Raw genomic sequence first — 19,659 nt, 5'->3', positions numbered from 1 at the left:
ATGTATGACATAGTTTCGACTAACATTCATACACATGTGGGTATGACAGAGTATTCCTAATTATAGTGGGACTGCATCAGGGATCAACATTAAGTTATTTTCTTTTTACGGTCGTTATAAAGGAAATCTCTTAATCTATCTAGAAGACCGTACCTTAGTAAAAAAAATATAAATAATTAAATTACATATGTAAATAAATAAAAACAACTATGTAAAAACGAATAAATAAATATTGTGTAAATAATAATAATAATAATAATAATAATAATAATAATAATAATAATAATATCGAATAGTAAACAAAAATCCATCAACAATTCAATGAAACATAGGAACCAAATTAAGTGGAAGTATACAAATGATAATAACAACAATAATAATGATAATAATAATAATAATTAATAATAATAAAAAGGAAAACTAGTAAACCACTATTATTTGCTTTGAGCAGGGTTTAAAACTTTTAATCTTCTTCCTTCTTTCCTTTTTTTTCTTTCTCACAAGACAACCATTTTTCTTCAAAAATTAATTTTGGAAGGAGATTGAAGTTTGAAGTTCATAAATTATTACATTTTCTCAGTGGGAAAAAAGATTATACAAATTTTATAAAAGAAAAAAAAATTGAAAGAAGACTTTGTGTTGCAGAAAACAGAGAAAAGCAGAGTTTAGTGCAACTGGGTAGATTTGATTTTTGGGTTTAATTAAAGAAAAACAAGGGTATTTTGATTTGGGTTTTTGTGATTAATTTGGGATTGATTAAGAACATTGGGATTTTGATGAAGTGAAATTAATTGTAGGAAGGTGCAAAAAAAGCCCAGATCGACAAGTAATCAGGGTACTTTGATCTGAATTAAATCAAAATGGTAATTTTTCAATATTTTTTAGTTACAATTTATTTCAAGTGTTGTATTGTTGTGAAAATTTAGCTGCATTTGTCTTGTTTTTGGTTGGATTTATTTTGTTGATTTAGTTGACTGTTTTTTTTGCTGCTTATTGACTTTGTTTGACTGATCGGTTCTTTATTTGAGCATTGATTTTTCTACATTTCGAAGCAGAATTAGAGCTTGCGATTTGTTTTGGCTTATTTCTTGTAAAGAATAGGCCTAATTTGAGGTTGTTTGGATATGATGATAATCATAATTAATTCTTCTGCCCTTGTTTGTGCTTGTGATCTACTTTTCACCCCTTTTAATTTGCTACATTTAGATTGAAAAACTCACATAAAAATCGCAATGGAGCAAATCGAGTGCCATAGAGGAGTATGGTTTTTGATGATGGATTTTGATGTTCATTGAAATTGTCTCAATGTGTAGAAAATGCAGAAATGTCTGCCAGATGGAAATGATTTTGAAACATGTAGTTTGGATTTTATTGGTTGAGTTTTGAGGTGTTTTATGGGATTTCGAATTCTGTTCGAACATTCATTTTTGAGGATTGGTGGCTGGTATGATGGAATATGGGATGCATTGAATTCAATTTGTACTTGTTTTGTTGTTTTCTTGTTTCATATTGCACAAGTTGTTGCTATGTGAGGTGGTGTTTGGATTCCGACTTTGAAGATGGAGTAGAACATTTTTATGTCATCTTGAACCTCGATTATAAATTTTTCACTGGGGGTTATGGCTCCTAAATCTTTTGGGATAAAGACTTTGGTATTGTTGTTGTTGTAATGGGAATTATGCTTGAAGTGTGAAATTATTGTGTGGCGATGCTCATTCTAGAAAGAGAATTGAGATTTGAGACATGTCTGCATGACTAATCACACACATTGCCTTTAAATCATATGATTTGCTCAAAGTTGTTTGGCTTTGTTGTAGAAACATCTTAGTAGAGGTTTCTCTTGATTAACAAGTGAACCATCAATTCCATATTAGTGGTCAATTTTGTTAGACTTTGGTATTGAAGTTCTATACTTAGCATGGGGAAGAAGATCATGTTACCATGTGGATTGCAAGCTTAGAGATTAAAATCCAATAGGGTTTTGTTTTCAAATAGAATATTGTATCATGGAGTCTCATTTTTGTGAATCACATAATGTAAACTGTATGATTGGTTATCCTCAAGATTTAATTTCAATTAGCTCTCTTTGAATCATCTTTCGTTGTACATGAAACCTCTTTACGACCTTTATGTAAACCTACTATCATCTAGATATTATTGGACAACAATAAATCTCAGATAGAGTCGATAACTTAGGATAGTATCGGTTATGGGTCAACACTCCGTATGGAGATTCCAAACTTATGAAACAACTACTTCTTTCTAGTCTGAGGCTCTTCCTTTCAGAAATAATGTGTTCTAACATAAGATCACATTAGTGAGGCTTAAAGTTTGAGAGAGATTCATGGATAATCCCATTGTTGCTTGGTGCGAAGGACTTAGTTGGATGTGCTAAGAAAAGTTTGAGTTGACACTAAGATTGACTAATTTGCGAGGTTTAAGTTGAAGCCAATATGAAAAATATATTCTATCACAATCTAAGATAGAGGAGGTCTTAGTAAATAACGATTATTTGTGGAGTTAACAAATCACCCTTATGTGGTGGCATTTGATAGGGTGAGAGTTTTTTGAATGTAAATTACCTTTTTTGGTTTTGTTTATTTTACTATTATTCTTTTTGTCTTTTGTGGTGATTTACAAATCATGGTGATTGATTAGGAATGTTTGATCTAAGATGTGAAATGTTACTTAACCATCAAATAAAGGTCAAATACCTAGTTTTTAGGTCTTGCATGTCATTGGTATGTTGATATTAGCTTCTTTTGTTTATTAGTAGAGGTGTTTTTCTGGGATAGCGGGTGCTCAAGTTGAGCAGAGACAATAAATCTTTGTGGCGCTAAAGTTATTTTGTTTTTTCAGGCTGCTTCCGTCACTTTATCTGTTGGATCTCTGGTTTGGATTGAGGACCCTGATGATGCTTGGATAGACGGTGAAGTGGTTGAGATTAAAGGTGAAGATTTAAAGGTCCTTTGCACTTCAGGGAAAACGGTGAGTTCTGAAATGCCTTGTGTTATGGTATACACCTTAACTTTGCTAACTGCCTATGTATTTGTCTTGAAATTTCTCAAAAACCCTGACGTACTTGCTTTTTATTTGTTGAATTAAGCTGTATGCAACCTTTTCCATCTAAGTCTTATTCAAAGTACATGTCTGTTTATAGCCTTCTCCATTTCTGTATCTTGTTTGTTTTCAAGAATAGATCTTGCCTCCCTAGTCCATACTCCATTTATGATGATCTTTTGCTTTTTTGTGAGATGCAGGTTGTAATTCATGCTTCAAATGCATATCCCAAAGACCCAGAAGCCCCTCAATGTGGGGTGGATGACATGACAAAGTTGGCTTATTTACATGAACCTGGAGTTTTGCAAAACTTGAAATCTAGATATGATATTAACGAAATATATGTAAGTATATTTATCCGTGTATAGTGCAGAGTATAATATTTACATCAATTGCAAGTTGAAATCTAGAGGGCTGACATAATTTGATGCAATGTTATCACACTTAATAAGATGCTATCACTTTATTGAGCGTCCGACTTATTGATCATAGTTTCTAAAGTGGCATCTATTGAAGTATATGTAGACCGTTACTAATTGATAGTTTTGTGTCGGCAGACTTATACTGGGAGTATTTTGATAGCTATAAATCCTTTCAGAAAACTACCTCACTTGTATGACGTACATATGATGGAGCAATATAAAGGGGCCGGTTTTGGTGAGCTAAGTCCACACCCTTTTGCAATTGCAGACGCTTCATACCGGTATCGTACTCTTTTCTAAATGTTTTCAGTCTTCGCTGACTAAGGGGAAATGACCCATATTTATTTAACTCTACCTTTTCCCTATTGCTTCATGTTTTAAACACATTTTATTTTGCTTCTCTTTTTGAGAAACAAAACCTGTTGGATAATAGACACAATGTATCACGGTCTGAAACATTATTTCGATACAAGTGCCTGTTTATGTACATAATCCATATTTTGCATCTGTGTACAGGCTTATGATGAATGAGGGCATCAGCCAGTCGATTTTAGTCAGTGGGGAAAGTGGGGCTGGTAAAACAGAAAGTACAAAATTGCTTATGCGTTATCTAGCCTATATGGGTGGTCGAGCTACTGCTGCTGAAGGAAGAAGTATTGAACAAAAAGTTCTCGAGGTAATATCTTTTTCTTTGACGATTTAGAGAAATTGTCATTGATTTAAGTTCGAAATCATCATCACACATGTTTATTTATTGCATCCGGTTTTTTTTAATTAATATATATATATATACATCCCTTTTGATGTTGCAGTCTAATCCAGTACTGGAAGCGTTCGGTAATGCGAAGACTGTCAGAAATAATAACTCGAGGTAGAAGCTGAAATGATTTGGAGTAGTTTTAATTTTGAGTTTTTGTTGCATCATTTCTTTATGTTTTTCTGCAATATGCAGTCGTTTTGGGAAGTTTGTTGAGATCCAATTTGATAAGAATGGAAGAATATCTGGAGCAGCAATAAGAACATATTTGTTGGAAAGATCACGTGTTTGTCAAGTATCTGATCCAGAGAGAAACTATCATTGTTTCTACATGCTTTGTGCTGCACCAAAAGAGGTAAGGAGGTCATACTATCATAGTGATTTCATGTGTATTTTTAGTGTTTTCCTATGTGAAGTTGGCTGTTGGCCCGTGCACGACGTCTCGTTTGTGACTTGTTGTCTGATATATCTTCCATCAACTCAGATTGTCCAGAGATACAAGTTGGGTAACCCAAGAACGTTTCATTATCTGAACCAATCAAATTGTATTGAGTTGGATGGGGTTGACGATGGCAAAGAATACCTTGCAACAAAAAGGGCAATGGATGTGGTTGGAATTAGCCCCGAGGAGCAGGTACTTCTATACATTCCTTCCCTCATGTTGCAAGACCCACATTATTTTAGACTTAGACCCTATGTTACTTGGACTCGGGTACTGATGTCGGATACCGGTACTGTCCAAGTGTCGGATACGTCTAAATATTCAATTTTACTCCTAAAATGAAGTTTCTATGTGCCATACTAATGTCCAAGTATCATGGATCGGACATGGGTACGTGAAGCAAAATGAAGAGTCCAAGTAATATAGCTTAGACCAGAGTTAAGGTATCTAATGCTTTTGATTTTCAGGACGCAATTTTTAGGGTTGTGGCTGCTGTCCTTCATTTGGGAAACATTGAATTTACAAAGGGGAAGGAAATGGATTCATCTGAGCCTAAAGATGAGAAGTCCCGATTCCATTTGCAAACTGCTGCTGAACTTTTCATGTAAAGAACTCTTATCGATTTTGTTGCACGTGAAATCAAATTTTAAAATTGGTATCTCCAGACATATCCTAATGAGATTTTGAGTTTTAATATTCATTATGTTATTCAGGTGTGATGCAAAGGCTCTGGAAGATTCTCTTTGTAAACGCATAATGGTGACTCGTGATGAGACTATAACCAAATCTTTGGATCCAGAGTCTGCTGCATTGAGTAGAGATGCTTTGGCTAAAATTGTATACTCAAGGTTGTTTGACTGGTAAGAACATTAACCTATGACTCGTTTTGTATAGCTTTCTCTATTTTGTACGAATTCTTGTAAGAATGATAGTTGAATTTTCTGCCGTTTCTTATACATTCCATTACAAATTTTGTACTAGGCTCGTGGATAAAATTAATTCTTCAATTGGCCAAGATCCTAATTCAAAATCCATAATTGGAGTGCTGGATATCTATGGATTTGAGAGTTTCAAGATAAACAGGTGCCTAACTGGTATGCCTTTACTTATATGATTGGTGGGGTTGTCTTTTGTGAGAGTCAGGAAAAAAAACAATCAGCTTTTATACTCATGGAGTTGACGATTTGCCTACGGATAACAGATTAGAGCTTCAAATGCTGATAATAAACTCATGGACCTACAGACATGGGGCTACCTTGATATTGTACTCAACAATTTTTATCTCTTTTATATATGATTATGTGTGGACTTATTTTTGCTTACCAACCTTTTATTTTGTCTAAAGAAGCTTGTGCTTATTCATATCTATTTTGGATAGTTTTTTGACCGTTTTGATGAAGATTCTGACAACACAGATGAAGGTTTTTACAGTCGTTTATGTAGTTTTTCGATATTAAGTAGGTTTTATCGATCACGTGTGACCAATCGCTCTCTAATTGTTATTCCTAACCAAGTCTTAAGCGCTACACTACTAATTTAGATATGAAATCTGATGTGCGTTTGTTTGGTGCATTACACGGGTGAACTGTCACATAATTCACTAATTTCCTTGCGAATTGCGAATCAAAAAAAGCGAATTGTGGTCGGTTTTGGGCTATTTTAGGGTCATTTTGAGCGAAACAGGAATTCAAAAAGCGAAGCAACTGGCGAATTATGTTACACCGCACGGGTCCATTTCTACGCAATGTGATAATTTATGACAACAGTACTTCTATGAAATAGATGATATTACAATAGTGTCATTGTTGTGTATAAGCTACTCCCCCATTTTGAAGTGTTTTCTATTTACAATAGATGTGTGCTCATCATCTTAACTTCGCTGAGTTCCGAATGCTTTCTCGAAATACAAGTGAACCTCTTAAAACGTCTCTGTGCAGCTGATTGAATTTAGCATCTTTACTTCTTGCATCGACCACAGCTTAAACTGCGCGTTAGTAATATTTGACATTCTTCAACTTATTGGTGGGACTGGAAATCCTCGATAACCACTTTTTGGCAGGTCTTATCACCACAAACTATCCATACAATTAGTATTTCTATAGATAACATTTGGTTTTATTATTATTATTATTATCATAAGTTTCTTTTGAGGAACTTGATAGCTGGCTAGTAATTGTGAAGTTTGATATTGTTGCAGTTTTGAGCAATTCTGCATAAATTTAACGAATGAGAAGCTTCAGCAACATTTTAATCAGGTTTGTTGATTAAAGAACTCGCTCACAAATCACAATCTTGCTTGAGAATTCTTATGCTCCTATTTTCATATTTAAGTAACCCATCAAAATTTTCTTTTTCAGCATGTCTTCAAGATGGAGCAGGAGGAATATGAAAAAGAAAAAATTAATTGGAGCTACATTGAATTCATTGATAATCAAGATGTTCTGGATCTAATTGAAAAGGTTGGTTTGTCAGATGTTATTAAGCTATTTAAAGGAAGGTTATCTTGGTTTTTTCCTCGATTTTTGTCTCCACTGTTTTGTTTAAAAGAATTTTTTTGATGTTGTATTTTCTACTTTTGATGAGTGTTAAAGTGAAAATTTTAATTCCACTGATAAATATTTAGCACTGTACAATTCCGTCAAAATTAAGTCAACTCGAAAATAATGCGAAGATTGTGGTATCCATGTTCTGTTCTATAGGCTTGTATATATGTTTTGCTTCCTCACCATTGAAAACTTGTCTTAACTATAACCCTTTTTTGTCAGAAACCTGGTGGAATCATTGCGCTTCTGGACGAAGCTTGGTAAGCAGAGTGAGACCTTTAGAAGAATAGAACCTTTAATGTAGCACTGTCCATGGATCTATTGCTTCTCATTATGAGTTTTGTTTCCTCAATTTTTCTTTCTCCAGTATGTTCCCGAGATCAACACACGAGACATTTGCACAGAAGTTGTATCAGACATATAAAAATCATAAACGGTTCAGCAAGCCTAAATTAGCTCGTAGTGATTTTACTATCTGCCACTATGCTGGTGATGTAAGCTTCAATTTGCTCAGCATATGTAGGTTGTAGTTTCTGAATTGTACATCTTGAGCGATTTTGTACCTTTTTATAGGTTACCTATCAAACTGAACTATTTCTGGATAAGAACAAGGACTATGTTGTTGCTGAACACCAAGCGCTTTTGTGTGCTTCCAGTTGTACCTTTGTTGCAAATTTGTTTCCACCTTTAACAGAGGAATCTTCCAAGTCATCTAAATTTTCATCAATAGGTACTCGTTTTAAGGTATGTTGTCACTTTTCTATTGGAAAAATTACCAGGAATAATATAACCTTTTGCTTATTTTCCTAGAATAATACCAACTTTTGATTAACCATGAATAATACCAACTTAGGGGTTTTTCCCTAGGATATCCCTAACATTTCAAAAATCAAACTATAAGAGGTTATATGACAAAAAAATTGGTGAATTAGTTAATAAACTAAAGTTAGTATTATTATAGGAAAAAACCCTCCTAAGTTGGTGTTATTCATGGTTAATCAAAAAGTTGGTATTATTGTACGGAAATTAACGAAAGGTTGTATTATTCACGGTAATTTTTCCTTTCTATATTGCTTTAAATGCATTATTTCTTATAATGGTTGGCTTTATGACATTGTTCTATATGCCCTATGCAGCAACAATTGGTAAACCTACTTGACACCCTGAATGCTACTGAACCACATTATATACGCTGTGTGAAGCCGAATAATCTTCTAAAGCCAGCAATTTTTGAGAATCAGAATGTTCTCCAACAGTTACGCTGCGGGGTGAGGATAGCATATCCCACTTTCCATTTTGGTTACTTTCACATGAATGTGCAGGCACTATTTGATGTTCTGATTTGTTATACTATTTTAGGGAGTCTTGGAGGCTATTAGGATTAGCTGTGCTGGATATCCCACTAGGAAACCCTTCCTCGAGTTTCTAGACCGGTTTGGTATTCTTGCACCAGAAGTCCTAGATGGAAGGTGAAGCTTGTCTCTTTCTGTTCATGTTGTTGCTAGGAAGAAAAATGAACTGACTTTCTTACTTTGATGATAGTTCTGATGAAGTCACAGCATGCAAGCGGCTCCTGGAGAAAGTGGGACTTGAAGGCTATCAGGTATCATGAATCATATTTTTTGATTTCGTCTTCAGCATATAAATAGGAAAAATTACCAGGAATAATACAACCTTTTGCTTATTTTCCTACAATAATACCAACTTTTGATCAACCATGAATAATACCAACTTAGGGGGTGTTTCCCTAGAATATCACTAACATGTTAAAAATCAAACTATAGGAGATTATATGACAAACAAATTGGTAAATTAGTTAATAAACTAAAGTTGGTATCATTCTAGGAAAAAACCCCCGAAGTTGGTGTTATTCATGATTAATCAAAAGTTGGTATTAATGTAGGGAAATTAATGAAAGGTTGTATTATTTACGGTAATTTTTCCTTAAAATATAATGTTCTCGCGTTGTTACTCTGATCTTGCATGTGCTAGAAATTTACAGAGTCCAAGAACCTTGGATGTAAGATGTTTCTCGTGTTGTTGTGGTCTAATTGTTGTGGTCTAATTTACAGTGCTGGTTTGGCTTGATACCACTAAGTGGCTCCTGTCTAGGCAGAATTGGGCAGGACTGGGGAGTACACAGAGCCCTTACTCTTTTTATAAAAAAGACGGCTAATTCCGATTGATCCATGATTGGCAACATCATATGCTACTGCACATTAACAAGAAATGCACATGATTTTAAATTCATCAGCTATTTTACTTTACTTGATTTTGATCCAAAGCTATGAATTATTAATCTTTGACTTCATTGGGAGTAGACTGACCATTAAGCTAGCTTGTAGCACAGATATGGCTGCCTACTGTTCATTACTCTGTTGCATCTGAGATTCACTTCTCGTGTAATTTAGAAAGTAATCCCTAGCCGATATCCTCTATTCTATATACTTCAATTTACTTGAAGTCGCCTGCTGTCTTGTTTCCGTATTTTCTTCCTTTGATAAGTGGGTTATTTATCTTAATTGAAAAAAAATATTGTTGCAGATTGGTAAGACGAAAGTTTTCCTCAGGGCTGGTCAGATGGCTGATTTAGATGCTCGGAGAACTGAGGTGCTAGGACGATCAGCAAGTATCATCCAAAGGAAAGTCCGTTCTTATTTGGCTCGCAGAAGCTTTATATTGCTACGCCGTTCAGCAGTACACATACAAGCTCTCTGTAGAGGTATTCCTTGTGCTGGGTTTTCGGATTTGCCTGCCAAATTTATCATGTGAACCTTATGTATCTATATATACTATGCAGGTCAACTTGCTCGTCATGTATACGAGGGCTTGAGGCAAGAGGCTGCATCCTTGAGAATTCAAACAGCTTTACGGATGCATCTCGCTCGAAAAGAGTACAGGAGAGTGTGTTGTTCTGCTCTTATCATACAAACTGGAATGCGTGGTATGGCCGCTCGTAACGAGATTCGGTTCAGAAGACAGACTAGAGCTGCCATATTTATTCAGGTAATGAGGTTTAAAATCCTTATTTTATTTTTATAATGTAATTATTTGTTCTTTCTATTTTTATATGTAGAATTATAAAGTTATGATTAGCGTCTATTATAGCAGTGCAAGTCAATCATTATAGTTATTGCATATAACAGGGTTCTAATTTCTTGTTGTTCTTGATTAAAAATATGACTTCTCTGACTTAATCTATCACATCCAGAGCCACTGTCGCAAACTCTTAGCTCGTCGGAGTTTCTTGAAATTGAAGAAAGCAGCCATTAGTACCCAATGTGCATGGAGGTGTAAAGTTGCACGTAAAGAATTGCGCAACCTTAAGATGGTAAGTATATTTCCTTTGTTTGGTGTATAACATTTGTCTTTACTTTTTTTTATCCATATTGCTTTAGCTATTCTTTTGGTCTGCTTTCTCCTACATAAAATAAAACAACAGTTACAGAGCTTTAATCCCAAAAGATAGGGGTCCAGCTACGTGAACCAAGATATTAGTTCCAATGGTCATCCACATGGATTCTTCTTCTCCATTCAATCCGATTGTCTACCATCTCAATTTGTGATTTTAAGTCATTCATATCCTTTTCTAAGTCATCTTCCATCTTCCTTGCCGTCTTTCTTAAGTCTCCCGAGTTTCAGCTTTCTATCTTCTTTACTAGTTCGCTAATACCCCGTCTTGGCACATGCCCAAACCATCTTAAACGATTCTCTTTCATCTTTTCCTTAATATTTTACAACTCCGAAACCCTTTCTTATATCTTCGTTTCTAATTCTATCCCTCAATGTATGCCCACTTATCCATTGAAGCATTGGCATTTCTGCTACTCTCATCTTTCTACTATGATCCTTTCTTAAAGCTCAACCGTCTAATCCATATAGTAGCGCATGGCCGTTCGATTAAACTTACCCTTTCTGCTACTTAAAATCAACATTCTAAAATCAATTGTATGCTACCAAATCTACATTTGTACTTTCCTCTTTTTATCTAAATGGATCTTTCCTTTATCTTTCGGGAGTTGTGCCTTATGGAATAAGATTCAAAGGATATTTACTTTTCATTTTCTCCATTCTCTTTGGGGTGCTCTGTGTAGATTGGATTCCAGTTGGGTCTGTTTTTGTTTAACTATCATTTGTTGGGAATTGCAGGCTGCACGAGAGACGGGTGCTCTTCAAGCTGCTAAAAATAAACTAGAAAAGCAAGTTGAGGAGCTCACATGGCGCTTACAACTGGAGAAACGCATGAGGGTCAGTATATTCCTCTAAGGCTTGTCTTTGGTCTTTTCCAAATTCATACCTCTTACTTAGCACTATTCATCAGTAGGATTTGTTGTTAAGGTTTATTACAAGTTTGGTTTTATATCCAAATATGAGAACAATGCACTGTATCAAGAAAATTGTCATCTTTTGAGAATTGGCCTAATTGATAAACCAGAGAATAATGAGAAATCAGTAGAGAAGAAACAATTAATGAGAAGAAGAGGGTTGGAGGAGCAGTGATAAGCCGATAATCATGAATGATCTGGCAGACAATTTAATGAGGCAAAATGACTACTTAACTAGATGTGGAAACAGTCACAAGTGTGTTATTCCTTTCTCCGAGCATGTATATGGAATAGAAATTTACCTTGTTGCCACGATCCAAAGAATAGAAAAATGGAAGTTTCACTTTATAGGACATGACTAACATCTTAGGCATTGACATGACTTATGACAACAATGCAGCACTGGAGTTTTAGCAGGCCTCAAATCGTTGTAAATCACCACCCCATGTACTTCTTTTGTAAAATATACTTGATTGTCTTTTGATCATTATATTCATAACTTCATTATTTTGTAGTCGACTGTAGAATAGTGGAAAGATACGATAATCCCAGGATGTAAGGATTGTAGGAAAATTTTACCTTCATTACTTTTTGACTAGTGAAATCGGCATGTAATGTTAGGATTGGTGTTGAAAGAGATGTAGGGCAAATAAAATATAATGGCGTTTGGGTTGGCGCTTTTGGCTTTTTGGTTGGTCAACAAGCCAAAAAACTTGTTTGGTAAATGGCCGGCTTTTAGGCCCAAATGAAAATGCAAACTTGGTTGGTTTTTTTCATTGACTTTTGGCTTGTTGGCCCACTTTTTCTCTGATAAACAGCCATCCGCCAATACGTAATTTTACCAAACTTATCCTTAAACAACTGGCTTATCCCGCTAGCTTAAAAATCAACAAAAAAAGTCCAACACTTCCAACTGGTCAAATAAGCCAACTAAAAAGCTAACAACCATTTGCCAAACAACCCTTGGTTCATGGAACGGCTTGCTCTTTCTGCAACTATCCATGCTATCTCCTTTGTCTTTCTCATCGCATGAGTTGATTTATCATCTGGAGTGTTTATCGTTCACATCCTTTTGAAAAGCACAAGTGTCTATCTCATGTCTAATTATCTCACATGACTCCTACTGGGACATTATATGCATGTGTTCTTAATTTAATTTGCTCTTGCAAGTTTAGCTGAATGAGGTTTCTCTATATGCAGGCTGATATGGAAGAAGCTAAAACACAAGAGAACAGGAAGCTACAAGCTGCATTACAGGAGATGGAGCTTCAATTTAAGGAAACTAAGGAGTTGCTTGTGAAGGAACGTGAGATTGCGAAAAACATTGTTGAGCATGTACCCGTTGTGCATGAAGTGCCAATTATTGACAATGCTATGGTTGAGAAGCTTACTGCGGAAAACGAGAAACTTAAGGTTAGTTTTCCACTTTGTGATTATTTTCTTTGTGTATTTTTTCCGACTAATTTGTGCATGCAGTTGATATCCAAAACTCCTTTATGATAATGTCAATTAATCTTGATGTAATACATTGTTATTTTCAGGACTTAGTCAGCTCGCTAGAGAGGAAAATTGATGAAACCGAGAAGAAATTTGAAGAAACAAGCAAACTCAGTGAAGAACGATTGAAACAGGCACTTGATGCTGAATCAAAGATGATAAAATTGAAGACTGACATGCAAAGGTAATTTGAGTAAATTTTTTGTCATGTTCCATCTATATATATATATATATATAGGGGCAATATCAGGTGAAATCCATTAAAGTGGTGAAAACTAAAAACCAGACTGAGATATAAATATTGTGGCAAAAGGTGTACATACTATCTTATAGGGTGTACATATTTTTGTAAAGGAAAAAGTTCATATTATTTATAAAACTATCATCTGAATATGTACACCTTTTAAGCATGTATGCACACCTTTTAACAAATGTAGTATTTACAAAATTGCCACCAAAATATGTACACCATTTAAGTTTTTATGTACACTTGCTTTCAGTTTTCACCATTTTAATTGATTTTCACATGATCCAAAACCTATATATATATATACACACACACACACATGACACAACTGTTTTAAAATTGCTTATCGAGTATATTTTTGTCATGTTCAGGCTTGAAGAGATAATCTTTGACATGGAATCAGAAAATAAGATCCTTCGGCAGCAATCATTGATTACTGCTCCTGGGAAGTCATTGTCGGAGTTAACTCCAGTATCTGTTTCTCCGGTATTTCATCTGTCTTCTATTCTTCTATTTTTCTCCTGTATGTTCAGGCTTATAAACTGCTACTTTTTGTTGCTTTAGAAAATGCCAAATGGTCATTTACTCAGTGAAGATTCCAGAGTGAATGTAAGGCTTGATCATTTCCATCTATCCCCCTGATTATTGCTTCTTTTTTTTTTATTTTTTTTTATTTTTTAAATAATTTTTTTCTAAAATTTTTTAAAAACATTTTTTTTGGGCTATTATCTCAACTGCATACGCATGATTTTCTGCTGTGATTATGTACGTAGGAACCACAAAGTACAACACCTGTGAAGAAATTAGATTTTGAGTCAGAACACAAATTACCTCGACCACACATTGAACGCCAACATGTATGGTTTTGCAAATCTTCATGACTTGCAATTAATTGATTATGCATGCATTCTTATTCGGGTGTTTCATAATTTGTTGCAGGAAAATGTTGATGCTCTTATCAATTGTGTGTCAAAAAATATTGGCTTCAGTCAAGGAAAGCCTGTGGCAGCGTTTACAATTTACAAGTGTCTCCTTCATTGGAAATCTTTTGAAGCCGAGAGGACTAGTGTGTTTGACCGCCTCATCCAGATGATTGGCTCTGCCATTGAGGTAAAATATATCACTTCACTTTGTCAAGATGAAAGCCATTAGTATCAGCTATGACACCCCACTTTTCATCGAAGTTTTTGGTATCCCAAACGATGTACTGAAGTTCGTCAATGACATTGCCAAAAAAAAATATTTTTTGAATAAGATTAAAAGAGAGGGAGTTAGATCATTGCCAAAAAAAAAAGAAAGCGTGCAAAGTTAGAGGGACAAACTAAAATGGAAATTCGGTGCAATTTCATAGGGACTGATGGAGTATTTTCTTAGGATGGTGATAGTGTGATATTGTTTTAACGGGAATTATTTATGTGTGCCGAATTAGGAGAGAATATTTGATTAAGGTTGGAATAAGGGGATCAAATATGAAAAGTAAGAAAATAATAAACAATTGGAGGGTCCATGCCAATTCAGTTATTTTAAAACTAATTTGGAATGGAAGCAAGGACAAATCCCAAAAAAATTTCTTACCTGGGCCAATATTATATGACTTTCATTGTGTGAGAGAAAATAAATAAAAAGTCATCATGTAACTAAGGAAAGCACTGAATATTGTAATAAGTATCAAAGAAAATGAATTGGCATGGTGTAATTAGCTGGAAATGCCTTTGTCAAAGCTCATAGAAGGTTGTGCGTTCGAACACTGAACATCGGTTTAACATACTATTTTATTTTCATGACCCGGGTCGCCCATGCCAACCCGGGTCTAGATACGCCCCTGGATGGAAGAGAAGGTAAGCGTAAGAACTAATCTGTGTTAGAAAGAATACTAGTTTCGTACATCTTAATAGAGTTAATTTTCTTTCTTCCCTTCCCATGTTATTATATCTTCAAGTTATAATTGGAAAAGTTAAGTAAAAGCTTTGATATCGCAAATTTGCTTCAGCCCTTTATAGTTTATTCCATTATAATTGCTGTTAGTTGATCATCTGATTTCCAATCTAGGTTTATATTCTCCTCCCGATAAATATTTTGTTTTGCTTATAATTTTCGGTCCTTTTTTAAATTGATGCTTGCCTCTTTTTCTCATATAAAACCACATTGATTTTTTTTGGACCCCTCCGTTTTTTTTTTTGCCTTGCAGAACCAAGATGATAATAACGAGCATATGGCTTATTGGCTGTCAAATACGTCAGCTTTGTTATTCCTTCTACAAGGGAGCCTTAAAGCTTCAGGTTCTTCCAGTAATACAGCGCAGCGCAAACCTCCGCCTCCGACATCCCTCTTCGGAAGGATGACTATGGTAGTTGGCTCTTTTTTTTTTTCTGCTTCGTTTAGTGACACGAGTATTATAGCTTTAATACTTATGTACTAAAATATTCCAGGGTTTTCGTTCCTCTCCTTCTTCCAATAGCCTTGCTGCAGCAGCAGCTAATGCTGTTCTTCAAGTGGATGCCAAATACCCAGCTTTGCTATTCAAGCAGCAGCTGACTGCGTATGTCGAGAAAATTTATGGTATTATTCGTGACAACTTGAAGAGGGAGTTATCATCGTTGCTTTCCTTGTGTATCCAGGTAATGTTGAAAATGTTCTACATTTTGCATATATTTTCGTCTCTTGTGCTGCCTTTAGTTAAGTGATTAAATCTAGAATTTGAAGCAATATCACGATTATTATGTTGTAGGCATAGTGTAAAAACAAGGCCGTATCGCATCGCTTCCGTCGCGTTTTAAAGGTTTTCAAAAACAACGAACCGATATTCCTAGCGTTGTAAAGTTGTAAAAAATCGCGTTTTGTGCTGTATAAGGGATATCTTTTGGTTTCGACCGATATTTAGGCGTTACGATAAACACTTCACTCTCGTTACCGCATCACCGTTTCGTTACCGCAATCGCAACCGTTACCACATTTTTACTCTAAGGTTGTAGGGGGTTTCATTTCCACAAAGAGAGGATTATTGGTTTTTAGTTCCAAATTGTAACTCATGCATGTTCTTTGTAAAGCTCTGTTATGACTTTCAAATTTATATCCGCCGCATCAAAATGAGTGGGGATCTAAAGATAGGTTATACACTTTCTAGTATAATACCTCACCGGAAAAATCCCGAAATTTATTATTTGTACTGTAAGATTTGAAGGCCAATGTAAAATATCGGAATTTAAAGGTGAATGGATGCAAAGAATATATTGGAATACTTTTCTTATGGCATTCTTGAGAACCGCCGTTAAATATATGGAGGCTTTGACATAGCCTGTTACGATATCATGCCTTTAGCTACGTTTTTTGTTGTTGTCTGGGATTGACTTTACAACGCTCTATTTTCAGGCGCCTAGAACATCCAAAGGAGGTGCTCTAAGATCTGGTCGATCTTTTGGGAAAGAGTCTGCGGTAAATCATTGGCAAACCATTATTGAGAGCCTCAACTCACTTCTCAACTTGCTGAAAGAAAATTTTGTAAGTATATCAATGCTCTTCAATGAGTCCTATTTATCAGGGGAGGTTTTGAGCATGTTTAACATGTTCGATCGCACAGCGTCCTGTAAAATTAAGGGCCTCAATATTATATAACGTGGTATATGTTAAGCTTTTAAAGATACAAAGTTGGAAAATATCATAATTTTTGAAATTGTCATGGCCTATAAAGAATTTGTCAATTTTTGCTCCGCCCCTGCCTATTTTCATGTGATTTCTCTTCAGTCATCTAATGTTTATCGAATTCGCTTTTTTGTGGGTGTGTGTGTGAGTCGTGTAGGTTCCATCAGTTCTTTGTCAGAAAATATTTACCCAGATATTCTCGTATATCAACGTACAACTCTTCAATAGGTATGTCGTATTTTTGGTTTTTTCCTTTTATGATATTTCCCCGAACATTAAGTAGATGTAACGAGCTTGCTGCAATTTTACAGTCTATTACTACGTCGTGAGTGCTGTACTTTTAGTAACGGGGAATATGTAAAAGCTGGATTAGCTGAGTTAGAACTGTGGTGTGCCCAAGCAAAGGAAGAGGTATCTTTCTTTTGATTATCAGTATGCACTGTCGGATTCTTCCTTTCCTGCTAGTTTTGTAATTGAGATCTAATGTCATGGTATTGTTTCTTCCACAGTATGCGGGTGCGTCGTGGGAGGAACTAAAACACATACGACAATCTGTTGGGTTTCTGGTATGTTTTCTCTAATTTTGTCTTCTCAAATCTTACTAGATGTAAAATGTTTCTACAGCCCGTTTGGTTAACAGTATTAATTGGTGGTAATGGGAATGATTTATAGTATAAATTTTCATGATATGTATCATATCATTCCCATGGTAATAAAAGTTCGATCATAAAAAAGTTTCTTAGTTCATAATTTTCCATTACCGTGTGACACCACATGTTCAAATGGTGACGCATTGGAGTGATATTTGTGAAGAAAATGAGATTGTTGAAGGAGAATAAGTATGACCATTAAATTTGTCAAGAAATATTCGTATTCCTACAAAAATTACACTAATTTTCCGATTACCAAACGGGTTACGGGCTGCTAGTACTCCTCAAATTACTACTTTGTGTGGGAGAATCGAGGCCTGGGGGCCTACCTAGGCTATGGGTTGGATCATTTGATTTAAATCCCTATTATATTGAATCGTGTAACATATAACACAGAAAATTGGCGGGCGAGTTGGTTCAGAGATGATTGTTTGACCCATCCTATTCTAGTAGTTTAGATGTGTACTCATGCTAATGAAGGCGTTGCTTTCTGTCACAGGTTATACATCAAAAGTACAGGATCTCTTACGATGAGATAACTAATGATCTCTGCCCCGTAAGTCTCCATTCCTCAAACTCTAAACTCCTTTCCGTTCTACCCTGTAATCCCCTCTCCCAATCTTGCCTGTAGGGGATTATTCTTACCCCGGAATCAAAAAATATGTAGGACGTTGATAAATCGGACAAATAAAATGCTAACATTTAACTAAGTAGCTCCTCAACCAATTTCTGGACCCGCTTTTTCTGAAATTAGCGAAAATTAGGTTAAAGAGAACTATTTAGAACGCAATGGCACGTGCTGATGTTTTGTGAATGTTTCAGGTGTTAAGCGTGCAACAATTGTACAGAATTTGTACCTTGTATTGGGATGACAATTATAATACTCGAAGCGTGTCTCAGGATGTACGTCCTTTTCATTTTCCGTGCTCATACCTACTTATTCATTAATTTAGTACTCGGGTTCTCGTAAATTCATCGTAATTTTTCTGTTTTCTTTTGTGTAGGTCATCTCTAGCATGAGAGTCTTAATGACCGAGGACTCCAACAATGCTGATAGTAATTCCTTTTTGCTAGATGATAGTTCTAGGTAACATACTCTTTGCCAAAGTTTTCTCTACTTTTGAAATATTTTTGTCGCCATAAGCTTCTGTATACATGGTGTAAAAATGCGGTAACAGTCGCAATTGCAATGCAGTTCTCGTAACACAAAATATCATACGAAAACATGAGATTATTCCATGAAACGGCCCTAAAAACGATTTTTTTTCACCTTTACAACAGAAGAAATATTGGTTCATTTTTTATTTAGGACTTTTGCAACGCAACTGATGCGATGCGATATGGCCTTATTTTAGCACTATGGTTGTATGTGAATTAAGAACGCATCTATGTTTGCCTTTGGATGCAGCATTCCCTTCTCTGTCGACGACATCTCCAGTTCAATGACGTCAAAGGATTTTGCAGACGTAAGACCAGCCGAAGAGCTTCTCGAGAACTTAGACTTCCAGTTTTTACATGAGTGAGGTTTTAGAAACTCTAGACTCTTCGAGCAATCCGATTCCCAAAGGCAACGGTTACGATCATTTCATTTATTTGTTTGGAGTCGCATCGGCCATGGAGATAGATTTATTTTATTCTTTCACACCACATACTTGTAAATTGTCATAGAGTAGAAGGGTTGAATCGTAGAACACTGTTATTCTCCCTTTTATGTATTGCCAATTTTGGCTCCCAAAATTTATTAGTCGGGAGCAAGGTTGTTTTGTTATTGTGTTAATTATATCTTTGAATTATATTTTTGTATAAAGAAACAATGCATAGAATTATATTGAAAACAATATAAAAGCAATTAAATATGTTTTATTAGATCTTTTTACTTTTTGTTTTAATGTTTTTATTTTATTTGAGAATGACAATTAAAGCAATAGATTATGTCATGTTTCTATTAAGAATGATTATGGGTCTAAAATCCTATTATTCAAATATAGTTTAAACAAACCTGATCTATGATCAACTCGACTTAAACATGACTCAAGTGGTAAATGAAGAGAAAATTTTCTAAAAAAATGATAAACTA

At 35.1% G+C, this 19,659-nt stretch overlaps 1 protein-coding gene across 4 annotated transcripts; it reads left to right on the top strand.

Annotated features, from left to right (window-relative positions):
• The first annotated feature begins 454 nt into the window (after window positions 1–454).
• Window positions 455–19,456, top strand: LOC130827705 (myosin-6-like). 4 transcript variants are annotated; one of them, XM_057693527.1, is made up of 40 exons: window positions 455–717; window positions 798–863; window positions 2,860–2,988; window positions 3,261–3,404; window positions 3,618–3,763; window positions 3,999–4,158; window positions 4,295–4,353; window positions 4,435–4,594; window positions 4,724–4,873; window positions 5,149–5,285; window positions 5,395–5,541; window positions 5,663–5,764; window positions 6,879–6,936; window positions 7,039–7,140; window positions 7,447–7,484; window positions 7,592–7,718; window positions 7,798–7,968; window positions 8,361–8,492; window positions 8,584–8,693; window positions 8,767–8,827; window positions 9,769–9,946; window positions 10,025–10,230; window positions 10,436–10,555; window positions 11,374–11,472; window positions 12,750–12,962; window positions 13,091–13,230; window positions 13,665–13,779; window positions 13,858–13,902; window positions 14,067–14,150; window positions 14,233–14,403; window positions 15,482–15,640; window positions 15,723–15,911; window positions 16,663–16,791; window positions 17,090–17,160; window positions 17,244–17,343; window positions 17,442–17,498; window positions 18,082–18,138; window positions 18,405–18,485; window positions 18,587–18,669; window positions 18,991–19,456. In XM_057693527.1, exons 2-40 carry the CDS (start codon window positions 861–863, stop codon window positions 19,103–19,105), a joined length of 4,548 nt encoding a protein of 1,515 aa, XP_057549510.1. In that variant the 5' UTR covers window positions 455–717; window positions 798–860; the 3' UTR covers window positions 19,106–19,456. The 4 variants fall into 4 exon arrangements, with proteins under 4 accessions (XP_057549510.1, XP_057549509.1, XP_057549511.1 ...); XM_057693526.1 differs by having other exon boundaries at window positions 455–863; XM_057693528.1 differs by lacking the exon at window positions 13,858–13,902 and having other exon boundaries at window positions 455–863.
• The last annotated feature ends 203 nt before the right edge of the window (window positions 19,457–19,659 follow it).

This window comes from Amaranthus tricolor, chromosome 11 (assembly GCF_026212465.1).
Source record: "Amaranthus tricolor cultivar Red isolate AtriRed21 chromosome 11, ASM2621246v1, whole genome shotgun sequence".
NCBI lineage: Eukaryota > Viridiplantae > Streptophyta > Magnoliopsida > Caryophyllales > Amaranthaceae > Amaranthus > Amaranthus tricolor.
The sequence above is the reverse complement of the archived record's forward strand: the minus strand, read 5'-3'. Positions and strand labels throughout refer to the sequence as shown.